Source organism: Agelaius tricolor, unplaced genomic scaffold (assembly GCF_023055355.1).
Source record: "Agelaius tricolor isolate 1412-34295 unplaced genomic scaffold, bAgeTri1.0.p SCAF_5, whole genome shotgun sequence".
NCBI classification, from domain to species: domain Eukaryota; kingdom Metazoa; phylum Chordata; class Aves; order Passeriformes; family Icteridae; genus Agelaius; species Agelaius tricolor.
This window is the reverse complement of record NW_027269265.1, coordinates 31,632,550-31,646,477: the sequence shown is the minus strand read 5'-3', so window position 1 is coordinate 31,646,477 and position 13,928 is coordinate 31,632,550. Positions and strand designations below refer to the sequence as shown.

Genomic DNA, 13,928 nt, shown 5'->3' with positions numbered 1-13,928 from the left:
GATCCTAGCCTTTATCTGGGTGCAGCAGAATAAAAATCAAAACTATTTTAAAAAAGCAAAAAAATGATTTCTTGCCCAGAAAGTCTGTACATTTGTGGTATATCAAAACTACTATTTTGCTTACTTAGATTAAAATCACAGTTTGAATTACAGCTGCAAACATTAACATAAGAGTACTTCAAAGCACATTAATTAGGCTAAAACAGGGGTTTTAATCATGGCTCACTTGAGATAGTTTAAGATAATTCTTTCAAATTTGACCATCATTAGATAACTGGGCTGAAATTACTACTTCTCATTGCAACATGGGAAGTGGTCATTCTCTTTCTTTAATGCTGAGTCAAATCTTAATAAAAAAGGCATAGAAATTAAATTTCCACTTGTTTTTTTTTTTTTTAATTGAACCACAGATGCAGTAGATCTCCCTTTCTGCATCTACAGGCTCACATTTAGACCATTTACCTTCCAATTACTATGTAGCAACAGTGCACTCTCACCACATATAACTACCAACAATTGACTTTTACACATAGCTATAACATTTTAGCAAGTGCTACACATGAACATTACACTAACTTGTAAATAGCTGAAGACAAGACCTGCAGCCAATGATTCAAGCGCAGCTAATAATCACAAGAGCCCTGAAAACTATGTATGTACTAGACAGAAAGTAACCAGAGTGAATATGCATATAGAATATTGTAACAGGAGAAGAAATACTTGGGGAGGAGCAGGTGTTGCCATTGCTTCAGACCTTTATTTATTTTAGGACAGATGCACACTGCCCAGCACTGTCTAAGACAACATTTCTGCAAGTATTGTAACTCTTCACCTTGCATATCCCCACAGCAGCCCTCAAATGCTGACAAATGTGCAACGATCCTATAATAAAACCACCAACCTTAAAAAATCCAAACAATGTTCATGTGTACCAAGAATCTTGACTACTTAAATCTCTGCTTAAATAAAAGGAGGTATAAGTTATTTTTGGGATGCCATCTCAATAAAAGAAAACTGTACTTGCATGGTGACATGGTCAGATGGGAGCTAAGTCAGCACTGCTAAAAGCTCACAACTTTTGCCATGTTTATACAATATTACAGGATCACAGAATTAACTAGATTGAGATCATTGAGTCCAGCCTGTGACCAAACACCACCTTGTCAAGTAGTCCCTTGACAAGGGCCAAGGGCCACATCCAATCTTTCCTTAAACACCTCCAGGGATGGTGACTTCACCACCTCCCTGGGCAGCACATTCACATGCCTAAACACCCTTTCTGTGAAAAACTTCTTCCTAATATCCTATTCCTAGTTTCCAGAAAATAACAGCTGTGTCTTTGCCTCCATCCTCTGCAGTTGCATTTAAGAGGAATAGCTCTGTGACTTCTATTGTAACAAGAGCAAGCAGTTCTTACTGTTTCTGTGAAAACACCTGGCTTAAGAAATGACAGAAAGAGAAAACAGAGTACACAGAGGCTAGTATCTGGTTCTGGTGTTCTGATATAGCTGCATTACACAGCTAGCTGACAAGGTGTTTCCTTACAGCAGGAGTGCTGGAGATGTAAGGGAAGCACAGAGTAAAGAGACTGGGTATTGCTAACAGATGTTGCATGGAAGCAGCCCGACGTCAGCATAATCTTTCATCAACTCCCATGTTATCATTGGCTCTCTGTCTAGTTTATTTTAGAAAATGAAGAAAAGAAACAGAGATGTGAAAAGATAAAAGTAGTAATCAGGATACAGTTAAGTTGCATGATAGAACTGTGTAATAATATGATTAATTTTCTAAATAGCACTAAAAATATTCTATGGATGTGATGGACTGTCTGTAGCAGAATATCACCCTTCATCTTTTTTTGCCTTGCAGATTTCTGCTCCCCCTCCCCCTCCATTTTTTACATCATGGTGAACACATTTCACCCTTTAGAATGTTGTGATTTATGTTTCAAAATGGTCTTCATATTGGCAAAGGAAAGAAAGGTCATATTACCACTCTAATTAGCAAGTTAAGCTTCATAAACAGGCCCTTATGTCGTCAGTGATGTTATTTAAGCCTAAGGTCAACCTTGAAAGAAGCTGGCCTAGGAAGATCCCTGGTAGAAAAAAAAATGGGTCTTTCGAACAAAAATAAACTTCTGCCATGAAGTACAATTTACATGTTCTGAATGAATCTAGAATCTTCCACATACCACCAAGCTTCCTGAATTTCAAATAAATCACAAAAATCTGTATGTTCTTGTGCAGCCTCTCTCAAAGTTGGTGTTTTTTCAATAGCAAGCCACCAGTGGATACACTATTACAGCTTATTGCTTGTGACAAGCAAATATCAACTACGACAAGAAATAGCAACTATACTCTGGTTAGCAGTAAAAGGTCATTAGTAATAGCTTCTGTAACTTATCTGCAGTTAGGCTGCCTAGGCCACTAACAATTAGTCATCAAATGTTGGCTTTTCAAATTAAAAAATTTAAAAAAATTTTAAAAAGCCTTAGTGAGAAAAGCATTTTCCCTTCTGATAAAGTTGTCTTTCTTAATAAAGATTTTTTAACATTATCAATATATTTTCATATATTCATATCAATATATTTTAAATGCAGGTGATGTCCTTTTTTCCCTCTTTGGGGGAACTACTATCTAACTTAGCAATCAGTGTATCTTCTCTACTGGAAGAACAATCTGGCTGTATAAACAATATTTGCAACACGTGACACATATCATAGCACATTCTTTTGGACCTTACCATTTATTTAGGGCTAGCTGATTACTGATTTAACTTCTCTTAACTTTCACCGTGATACAAGCATACCACACAGAATCATTCATTTCGTACATAAAGGAGATCAGATGCAAAATGTATAAATTAAAGAATTCTGAAACTCAGGTTGATTTGTGCGATTAAAGCAAAGGTATTCTTCTCCAGGCCAGCTTTGATATACTAAGCTTTTACTATTTCACACGTGAAACTGAAGCAACAATGGGAAACGTTCACATCACTGGTGAAGGATATAATCCCATGTACTATTGAATAACACTGTCATATTCCCTTCTGTGAAATTTTGTCCAGTAAGCTTGTCTTTGCAGTGCAGTTTAAAATCACTATTGGAAAACCACTAATCTTGAAAGAGAGTCATAGTAGTTGCTGACTTTTCCTTCTATTGTAATGCAAAAATTTATTTTAACATACTACTCTTATTGAAGTTTGGGGTTTTTTTGTAGATTCTATTATAGTTGGTTTTAATATGTATGTACAATAATATGTATGTTAGTTTTACTATGTATATACAATAAACTTACAGTACTTGGCACAATATGAGATGCAATGCCACTTAATTGTACAGGTGGAAATATTTTGCACCTGTACAAGATCCAAAATAGTACCTCATTCCATTTCATGGAAGAAATTTTTAAAAATTTAGGGATATCCTGAGCAAAACTACTATAAACACAGTAAGTAAATCTTGAATAAAACCAAATACCTAAGGCAAATATGGATTATCGGCATTCACAGTGAGTGAAGGAAGAGGTGTAAGTTAATAGAATTACTTTAAAGAGTTTTAACTGCAGAAATGTTACTAAAATTTATAGATTTAACAAGGCTTTATGGAAACTTTTGAAATAATAATCAATGATAAGTGATCCAGTGAGAATACATATCCTTTATAATCAAGAGTTGCTTGCAGAGTTATTATTGAGGTATACTACTGAGTATTCAAGCACTCGGCTCTTTTATTCACTCACATAACAGAGATGCATTAAAGATGGGGCCATTTAGACATTGCCTAAGAGTCACCTAGGATCCAGTATAGTACACAGAGAGTTTTTGTAAGCTTTGAGCTAGAATTTTTTTTTCTTATATTGTGTAACAAAAAATTAAAACCCAAACAATTTAAATTTTATTTTTTTAAAGCTACCATCCCAGATGACACATGAGTTATTCAGCCATCAAAAGTGCTAGTCACCCTCAGCCACTTGTAATTTCACCTATACCAGATTACCTGGAACTATTTCCATACATGATAACAAAGTAATTCAGATAAAAAAGATTTCCAACAGATCTGCAAAAATTTACTAGGAAAGCAAGTAAGTAATAATTCACAACTTTTAAAGAAAAGGTTTAGTGTCTGCAAATTAAAAATGTTTATATTTTCCTATGCATATTAAAAACCCTCACTCTATTAATTCTAGTATATCAAACTAGTTCATAAAATAAAGGGCAAATGAAAAGATTTTAATGAAGGTTTGGTACATAATCATCATTAACTTTTCACAGACAAATCAGAAAATCAGATCTTTTAAAACCCTATTAGTATTTAGTCCTGTAATTGTCAATATGAATTCAGAAAATAATCTTTTGTCCCATGAACGTTCTGAACAAAAAAGTTACCTTGTAGCTACAAATGCAAGCATAATATACATGATCAGACTGAGGTCTTCCAAATTCTAAACTCTACTTTTCCCAGCTTTGGCCACATTGAAACTATAATGTCTATTGATTTTGATCTCTTGAAAAGTGCAACAGAAATGGATATGCACTTAAGAAGACAGGCTGGTAACTTCCAGTTTAATGCTGAGCACTGGGGGTTAATTTTCTTTTAGTCAAAATGTTAACTTACTGTATCAATATTTCTATATATTCTTCATCAACTTCCAAATTATACAAACTACTGACATTAAGTATCTTTAATATGTATCAGGTGTATAAGTCTTCTGAGAATTTTCCATGTATAGAAAAGATGAGGCAGTGAAGTCAGATGGAGTCTTGGGAAATGGGAGTCATTTGGCCTTGGGCATTCTAGTGAATCATCTGGGACATTAGCACTGGTATATATTCTAAGTTTGATGATCCCTGTACTCCCATTTGTACACGGTATTGCTGATGTAGTTCAAAAGTATGTTAAACTTCCAGTGCTATAAATTAATTACACATCATCTTTTAAAAACGTTTTTCAATTTGCAAGTTGAAATTCTATTTTTTGTACAATTTTAAAATGTTTTATTTAAGCTTCAATTCTTCTGTAATACTATGTTATTGAAGAGATTTCAAATTGTTGCAATTGTGTCAAGGGAAGTTGGTTTTCTGGCACAAGGTATCAGAGAACATGGTTGAGTGCTGAAGTAGCTGGAATACTCAAGACTGACAGAGATGTTTGCTGTGGACTAAAAACAGCTCAGGCGTGTGCTGACTACTCAGCTCACTGAGGAACTAGCACTTGCTTATTTGGATAAAAGCCCAGTAGAAAGAACAAACTTGATGTTACTACTGAATCTTTCACCTTACTCCGCTGTTACTTTTACTGACCGTAGCTGACACTCCTGCCCATGGATGAGATGTGCCAAAAGAGGTAACCTGGAAAGGGTGGTTACAGACTGGTCAGCAGCTTCTATTCACAGCTGGGCTCTGTCTGTGGAGACTGAGCCTGACTGACAGCAGATGTGCAGTGACTGACAATCAACAGCTCTGGGTACCTCATATCAAGACACCACCAAAAGCAGATCGAGCAGATCTCAATTTCCTTATAGGCTTTTGTAATTTCAATGCATATCCCAACCTTGAACTACTTAAGACCCACCCTGAGGTGTCACATATTTGCCATCTGCACTTCAGAACATCACTGTAATTTTCAGAAAACCTGCTTCCAAAAGCTAGCCAAGCAGATCAAATATTTGGGTAGAAAATATCTGCTGAAATTAGAACATACATTCTCTTAAACAATATCTGGTACATAATTTTAGATCTTCCAGCACCAAAACCACTATATCCTACTAAGTTATAGACAGAAGGAATGGTCTGCTGATGTTGTCATGACATTAATGACAGAATATATATTTAAAACTTCTATATTGAGAAAATAAACCAAAAAACTCATTGAGGCATATATTAATACCTCATGTTTTCTTTCTGAATCTTTTAAAGTGTATTTATGTAACCAATTGTTTTTTAATTGAGATGATAATTTTAATGCCTTTAGATATCTGTGCTTATTATGTGTCTGCAGTGCTACTTTGTCATTTGGGAAAATGTGCATTTTGGGTATGAAGTCAAGAGACACAGAACTTTTAGCTAGTGTCCTGTTATTTAATTCAATATCTTCAAAATAACTGCATGCCTATTTTATTTTTCATCTCCTCCATGCCTGCAATTCTGTTTTAATTTTTGGAATGTGTAGCTAATGCACCTGGCAGCATTTGGCTGTGTGGTCACAGCACTGCCATGGGAACTGAGAAGAGGCAATATTCACTGCTGGATTTCAACATGAATCATACCCAGTTAGTACGGCATGGGACTAGAGATTAGAAAACCTGCTTGCTGCATTCTATAAAAATGCATTACATCACTAACAAATTCACTATTTATTACTGAAGATATTCATTCCCATTTAGACACCAAAAAGCAGATCATGAGCAGAAGACAAATCTCTACAACAACCACCAGTGTGGCTATGAAGAAATAGGGAAATATATGCTTGGGTATTAATTTAGGATTATTGCATGGTCACAAATCCTGTCAAAAGCTTTTTCTGTCACTAACATTCCAAGGCAAGTTTGAAGAGTTTTGCTTGACTATAACAAATTTGTTGTTATTTCTGTAGAACTGCATCAGCATCAAATAACCCCAGAAATATAAGTGGGGGGGGGAAGGAAAGGAAACTAACAAGGAGTTAGTTAGATCTATCCTAGAAGAGGATCATGAATATCATGAATACATTCAATCTCACAAGTATTTTCTAACAATACACTGAATTTTTAACATTGTAGTATATGCATTGATTTCTTTTTTAAAAAGCATGTTTTAAAATTATGCTGTAGAAAAAAGCAGTAGAAAAGCATGATGTTTAGTTCATGCAGTATATTGTCACTTTGATTTTAACTGATGTAGACTGGCCTAATATGAAGCAGCTTGTTTAAGTGCAACTTGTTACATATAATTACATATATTCTATTGATATGATGTACAATATATCCTTACATATACCACACATATATGTACTATGATTGTATATTGTTTTACAGTGCATCTCTGAATTGTACTGATCTACATTCTTGTAGAAAAAAAGTAGGATTGCTGCCTATTCTATAGATCCATGCTAAATTTTGTCATATTCTAAATCTGTCCATAATATGATCCTACTTTCAGTAGGGAAAGAGTCCTAAGCAAAGAATGACCATGAGTAGTTTTGCCTATAGTGACAAACTGGACATAAATATTCATAAAGTTGAGAACACATGCAGGAAGTAAAAGTGGCAGCTGAATGAGTGAAAATAAACTGAGCAACATTATTTACAGAGAAGGACACTACAAGTTCTTAGCAACACAACTCAGGATAAATTTACAACATTAAGTATGATTTCCATGGTAGAAAATGAAGGAAAATAAGAGTGATTGTGAATAGTTGTACTGGTGATAGTCTGAAGTTTAAGAAGCAAAAAACAAGTATATTTGAAACATTCTTTTTAAAGAGAGGAAGAAGCATGGTGCAGATTTTGTTTTGTCACATAATTTTTGTTGTAGTACTTAAAAGCCTTAGGAGTATGGGCTGCTACACAACTACAACTGCAGCAATAGGATCGAAAGGGGGAGATTTAACACACAGAGATTAATAGATAAACAGATACAGAAATATTTAACTCAAAAATAACTGAACTTCTAATACCAGCTCTCAGAAGTAATTCAAGCTTTATATAACATTATTCATTATTTTTACTCTTTTTTTGAAAGGAATTGACTAATGAATTTCTGTGTCATGAATTACAGCACATTTCAGTGACAATAGACAAAGTGTTCTAGTTAATTTGAAAACAATATAGTGCAATACACACAGCTGTTCAAAAAGCACACAGAATTTGTTCCAGCTCCCTTAAAAAGGGCATCAGGAAGATTCCACTGATTTTATCTCAAGGCATTTCCTATCCTTTCTATAGTTTTCCATAAATTCATGCACAGTTCACTGTGATCAGTTTCCAAATTTATCCCACTTTTTAATTAAGCACTGATAAAGATGTCTCCCTAGAAATATCTTCCATTATTGTTTGATATTTGGACATTTGTCAGATCTATTTGTTTACAAGTACTGGTCTGGTAGGTACTTTATAGGAGATCTCTGTACTTTACTGAATCAAGCCACAGAGATCTGTGCTAAAGAATATCAGCATGCAGTTAGTAACATAACTATTAGATACAAAGTTGGACTATTAAGGAAAAATTATTTTCATGTCTCCACTTCATATGTTCTTTGTTTTGTCACTAGAGATATACCACTAAGAACATAGATTTGATGAACCAACATATATTAGAAGTACCTAAAAAGAACTAGTTTTATGCCACACTGATCCCTGATAAACTGAAATGGTGTAGTACAACTCTTAGAATAGTTTTTAAGAAGCATCATCATTTAATCACTTTTTATATTTATATTTGGCAACAGTGTAAATGATTGAGGAGAAAAAGAAAATCTAATTTACACTTTACCTGACAGTTCATATTGTAAAACAGATTACTTCCCATCTCATTTGTAACATCTGAACAGTAGAAGACCTCATTTTCAAGAAGTATAGACAGGAATGTGTATCAACAAATGAACTTGTGTATGAGCTGCTCAATCCTCTTGATTCTGAGCAACAACTCAATACACAAATGATCCTAAAAAGATCTGTAAACTCATTGTGTAAATTTACATACATGGACTAGATCTTGGAAAAAAAAATTCAAATATTATTTTCTGGGTCTTTGTAACATCAATATTTTGCTATTTAAGCATAATAGATAATTACAGTCAGTCAATGGAAGAAAACAGTTTCTCACACCTGCCTGTAAATTTTTAGATCATGATTAGAGAGGTCTATGAGAACACTTAAAGTCTTTGAGAGAAGCTGTTAAAAGAGCATAAGTTAAAGAAGAACCAGTTGGTAAGGCCTTTGTCACTCACAGAAATTAATGACTAGTAACCAGCTGGGGAAAGAATCACACACACAGGCACAAAGGCATATGTACACTTATGCCCAGACACATCAGCACAAACAGCATTTAGATTTACAGAAAATGAGGCAAAATTTTGTTGACTAATGAACCATTAAAAAAAAAAAAAAAACTCAAACAAAAAACCCAAAAAAACCCAACACAACAACAACAACAAAAAGCCAACCAAAAAAGGTATCTCTATTAAAATAAAGAGGAACTCTTTCCATTAATAGCACGAATTTCAGGGAAAATGGCAAAGCAATAGACCTTTCAACTAGTGTTACCACCATATTTAGGACTCTAAGATGGCAAATGACTTTGATATGCTTCATTACATTTAAAGTGCTTTGGCAGGGGTGGGACTTCACCTCCATCCTCATCCATATGCTCAGTTACTGTTAGCAAATTACTATTTAGGTATTTCTAATGGAGGAAGGCAAAAGCTCTTTGCTCCAAGACAGAGACCACCTCATATTTGAGTAATTCAGCAGCAGCAAGAACTTGTGAATAATTTCTGGAGAAGAGAAAATGGTTTCAACTCATCATAGCAGTAAATTCCCAGCAGATAGGAAAGGCTCAAATGAGAATGGCTTACACTCACTCATTCACATTAAGGGCGGCAAGGCTCTTTCTATATCCCTCAGTATGTTATCTCAAAACAGCACAGGTAACCATATGCATTCTCACCTAATGCTGCATAATGTCAGCTACATTGATTTCTTGTGTATTCACACCTTAGGAGGGGGTAACAAATAAACAATATAGGAAAATCACCTAAACAAAAGGGAAGCTAAACCACAGCAGTATTGCATGCTACACACATGCAACAAGTGCTTTGCTTCTCCCTTCCATAAATGACACACTGAATATCCAGAGCCAAAACCAGAAGGAAACCAGCAGCAAGAAAAATAGATAAACAATTCCAAGCATCATTACAAGAAATAAAACACAAAAAAAATTCATAACAAAGACACAACAACAGGGTAGCAGTGTAAGAAAAATATATGTGTGCTTATATATTTACGTTCATACTGAACTAACAAGTCAGGAAAAATTCAGGACAGAAATTTCACTGTATAAAGAACACCTTCCTTGAAATGCTGTCATTGCATGTAAAGGCTTTACACAAGTATTGGGACATATTTGAAATGAGTACTGAAGATATACTACTACTAGAACAACGATAACGTTGTTATCCTCTCTGGAATTTGTTCTTTAGGTGTTTCTCATTCCCATTGCTGCCAATCTAATTAAGTATAAGGAATGTTTTGGAACAGAAAATGACAGTAAAAAGCTTTCCATCAAATCTTATAAATGTGCCCACAAGTTGCTGCTCCATAGAAACAAATACAGATTTCATCATCATGTATTAACAGGCTTTTTGACCTTTTATATGAGGAGAGAACATAAAAGTGAGACACAAAATTAAACAACAACTTAGATCTGGAAGACAAAAGAAGTCATAACCAAAATTGAGGACAAAAGGACATTTGTCTTTAAGGTAGCAAAAAATAATTTAAGTAGATTTTTAAGAGTTGGTTCTCTTGCTTTTTTAAAAAATTGCTATATGATATCTTTGAATCAAAAGACTCATAATCTTATTTTATACCTAAACAAGAAAGAGATGTCCCCAAGACCTAAAATATCCTAGATAACTTCTCTCTAAAGACTCAAAAATGAAAATATGGATATCAACATTTTCAAAGGAAGAATCAGCTGCATAAGCCATGGAAACATTCAGCAGCAATCCAAAAAACCCATAAAATATTTTGATTCAGAGAAGATTCTAATTGATTAACAATTTCACTGCAAGACTTCTTAAGGACTACTGTACTATGTTTTTGTAAGCACAAACACTGCTTACACAGAAATAAAAGCTGTAAGAAATCAGTACTGAAGGTGTATCTCACTGTAGCACCCTGTATCTAATAAATGTTTCCTTTCTCAGTATACTAAGAAACAAACAACATATCCCTTGCCCACAAAGGTGAAAGAAGATTTATAATGTAGAGGAGACAGCAGTAACTGATATGATTGTTTAGAGCAAGAAGTAGCTAGAACTTCCAACAGAAAAATCTAGTTCATTCTCTCCCCTGTAGAAGATTTCCTTGCACTGTGTGGAAGGAACACTTCTGCACAGTCTCCCTTTTGGCTATTTCCAGTTTTGGCCCACGCCTCTATTGAGAACTTCATTTTAACCATTGGAAGAAGTGCAACAGAGTTACTCTAGCATGAGAATGTATCACAGCAGCAGAAATTGCCATCTCATGTAGCACACATAGGCTACACCTATGAAAGGGCAAGGCTTCTCACTCCATCCCTGAGGATGGCTGTTCAGTCACGGCAACATCCTAGAAAGTGAAAGGATGAAGGATATACATATTTAACACTCCAGCCTCAGATTAAAGGCTGGAGTAATCTGCTAAAATATGTACCTTTAGAAAGTGTAGTGGAGGGGATGAATGTTGGAGAAGATTTTTCATTGTCATTACCCCTCCACCCTGTCCCCCCCACCCCATGAAATTCTCTGAGGGTTAAAAGTGCTAATGACACTTCATCACACCTAAACAACTTACAGCAGCAGCCATCACCTCACTCCAACCTTTATTTCCCATAAATAATTTACCCCAGCTTCTCAAAAATCAATCTTGTAATTTCTTACTTTGGGAACTTAGCATTTTTTATTTTAGCAACTTATCCTTTCAAAGTTGAATCAGCTCTAGAGGAGCTTGTTTCTGGAACATTATTTGTGATAAATGCAAAGTAAAGATAGCGTGGAAAGGGAAGGGAATACACACATCTAAAAGCAGTTTTTCCATGCTAGTTACACAACAACACACTCTTAGTCATGCAGGGTAAATCTAAGGAGACACAAGGTGAGACATGAAAAGGATGTTATCCTCTTCCCAAAAATTAATGCATGTACACTACTTGCTTAAAAGTCTAAATTAGTTGTCATATTAGATTTGTGTAAAGCTTTAGGAAAGAATGGTGTGAGGGCTCTTTATAGAAAATTACACCAAGTGGAGGGTATTTCACTAATTAACACCCCTTCCCAAAGAAACGCTTATGTCCTTTAAAGATAAGCTTCTTTTAAGTAGAGAAAAGACCCCAAACATTTGCAGAGCCCTGACTTTAACATCTGTTGGTGTTCCCTACACACAAGTGTGCTTCTGTGTGCATGTTTATCAGAAGAGGTCATCAGGGGCTTGCTTGGTTTATTCATCATTTTAAGGCACTCCTATTTGCAAAGCTTCTGTTAATGTCAGTGAAATCTAACCCAGACAGAAGTTTCAGAGGTCACATATTTGGCATGCTACATTTAGAAACCCAAGTACAAAGTTGACGGGGACGCTTCAAACACAGGGGATTACAGCGGAAATAGGTCTCCTTATACCAAACTGGCTATTGAGCAGATTCAGGGAAGAACACACCGAGACTGCATGATGCTATTAGAGCTCTTATTCTTGCTTTATTTTATCCACTGACTAAATCAATTCTGCCATTTGGCAAAGCCCAGCACAGAAATAACACTTTATTTCCAATACAACAGAAAAGAAATAGATGTGAGACACAAAATCATGTACTACATGACCTATAAAAAGCAGATACTTACAGTTCGAAGGAACTGTATTTCATCTTCCCCTCCTTCACCCCCTTCAGCCATGGCTCTTGAGGAGTCAGCTCTGCTGAGGCTGATCGCCTCCACCGTCAGCTCACTGCGCTCTGTGCTGCTCCTCTCCTATCAGTATTAGCATATAGCTAATCCACAGCCATATAGGGAGCTCAGCTAACTCCACTGCACTGCAGACTGTCAGTCAACCCCCTCACTGCCAGAGCCAACTGCGCTGCTGCTTTTCCAGCTCATAGCAAGCAATTCTCTCCCTTTTCTCTCTACCCTGGAGGCAAAACCCCCTACTGTTAAGGTATTGCAGGAAGCATTATATGCATCACTAGGTGTTGATTTTTTTTCCCCTCCAGATACTGTCTGGGCAGAACAGAAATGGTGAAGTGTTAATAAAAGCAGAGCTTGAGCTTCCATTTTCACACATCAGGATAGCAAATTTTGCACTGAAATGTATCAAATTCAGCAATTTTGAACCTACTGATTATGCAGCAGAAGGATGTAATCCTGATGATCACAGGACAAGTGGATTTTGACAGCAGGCATTTTCAGCTTGCTTACAATAATTTCCATTTCTTGCTTCTCTGCATAAGCAGCTGCAAATCTGATTTCTAAGATGACTTTATGATCTGAACCAACGATGTGTAGTTATTTGTGCTATCCCTTTACATGGTATTTATACTCTATACTAGGGACTTCAAGAGCTTTATCTGTATCTTTTTAGAAGTACACCTGAGTATTTATAGAAGATAGTGCATATTTGCTTCAGAATCCATAAAACAGATTTATGTTAAAATAAAACTTAAAATAACTTTAAATTCTAGTTCAACAATGAAGAAATTTGTAATTAATGAAAATTGCTATTTATCACTTGAATAAGAGCAAATAATGAAGGGAAGAAAATAGATCAACACTAGAACAAAATTTAATTAAGTGAAAGGAGGAAAAAAAAAATGACACAAGGAAACAGAAGAAACTGCCGAGGAGGCTCTTGCCAGTCAATTCACTGTGTGATCTTGCATCTTGTGATAAGATTGCAACCACAGCTTACCCCTACATTCAACCCCTGAGAAGAATTACCTGAACTTTGTGCAGTCCCTATTTAACTTGACACGTTCTCTCACAGACTGCTATAGGCATACTGTCTTTTTCTCAATAAGAAAATATTTATGGTTTACAAAGGAAAACAGGTACAAAAATAGGTACAATAAGGGAACAATATCTTTCCTGGGGTCACAAAGATGAATGTAGCACACTGAAAACTGAAACTGCATACTCTGTGCCCACAAGCTAATAATTTATGGACAACTGTCCTCTGGATGTGGAACCCAATGCACACTGCCCT

The 13,928-nt window shown here is 35.5% G+C and overlaps 1 protein-coding gene across 1 annotated transcript in view; it reads right to left on the bottom strand.

Annotated features, from left to right (window-relative positions):
* The window catches only part of RYR3 (ryanodine receptor 3), a 195,126-nt gene extending 182,329 nt beyond the window's left edge, over positions 1-12,797 (bottom strand). Inside the window, exon 1 of the mRNA XM_071427042.1 lies at positions 12,575-12,797. Within this exon, the coding sequence (XP_071283143.1) occupies positions 12,575-12,625 (51 nt within the window). The 5' untranslated portion in view covers positions 12,626-12,797. The remainder of the gene's footprint in view (positions 1-12,574) is intronic.
* Between the last annotated feature and the right edge of the window lie 1,131 nt (positions 12,798-13,928).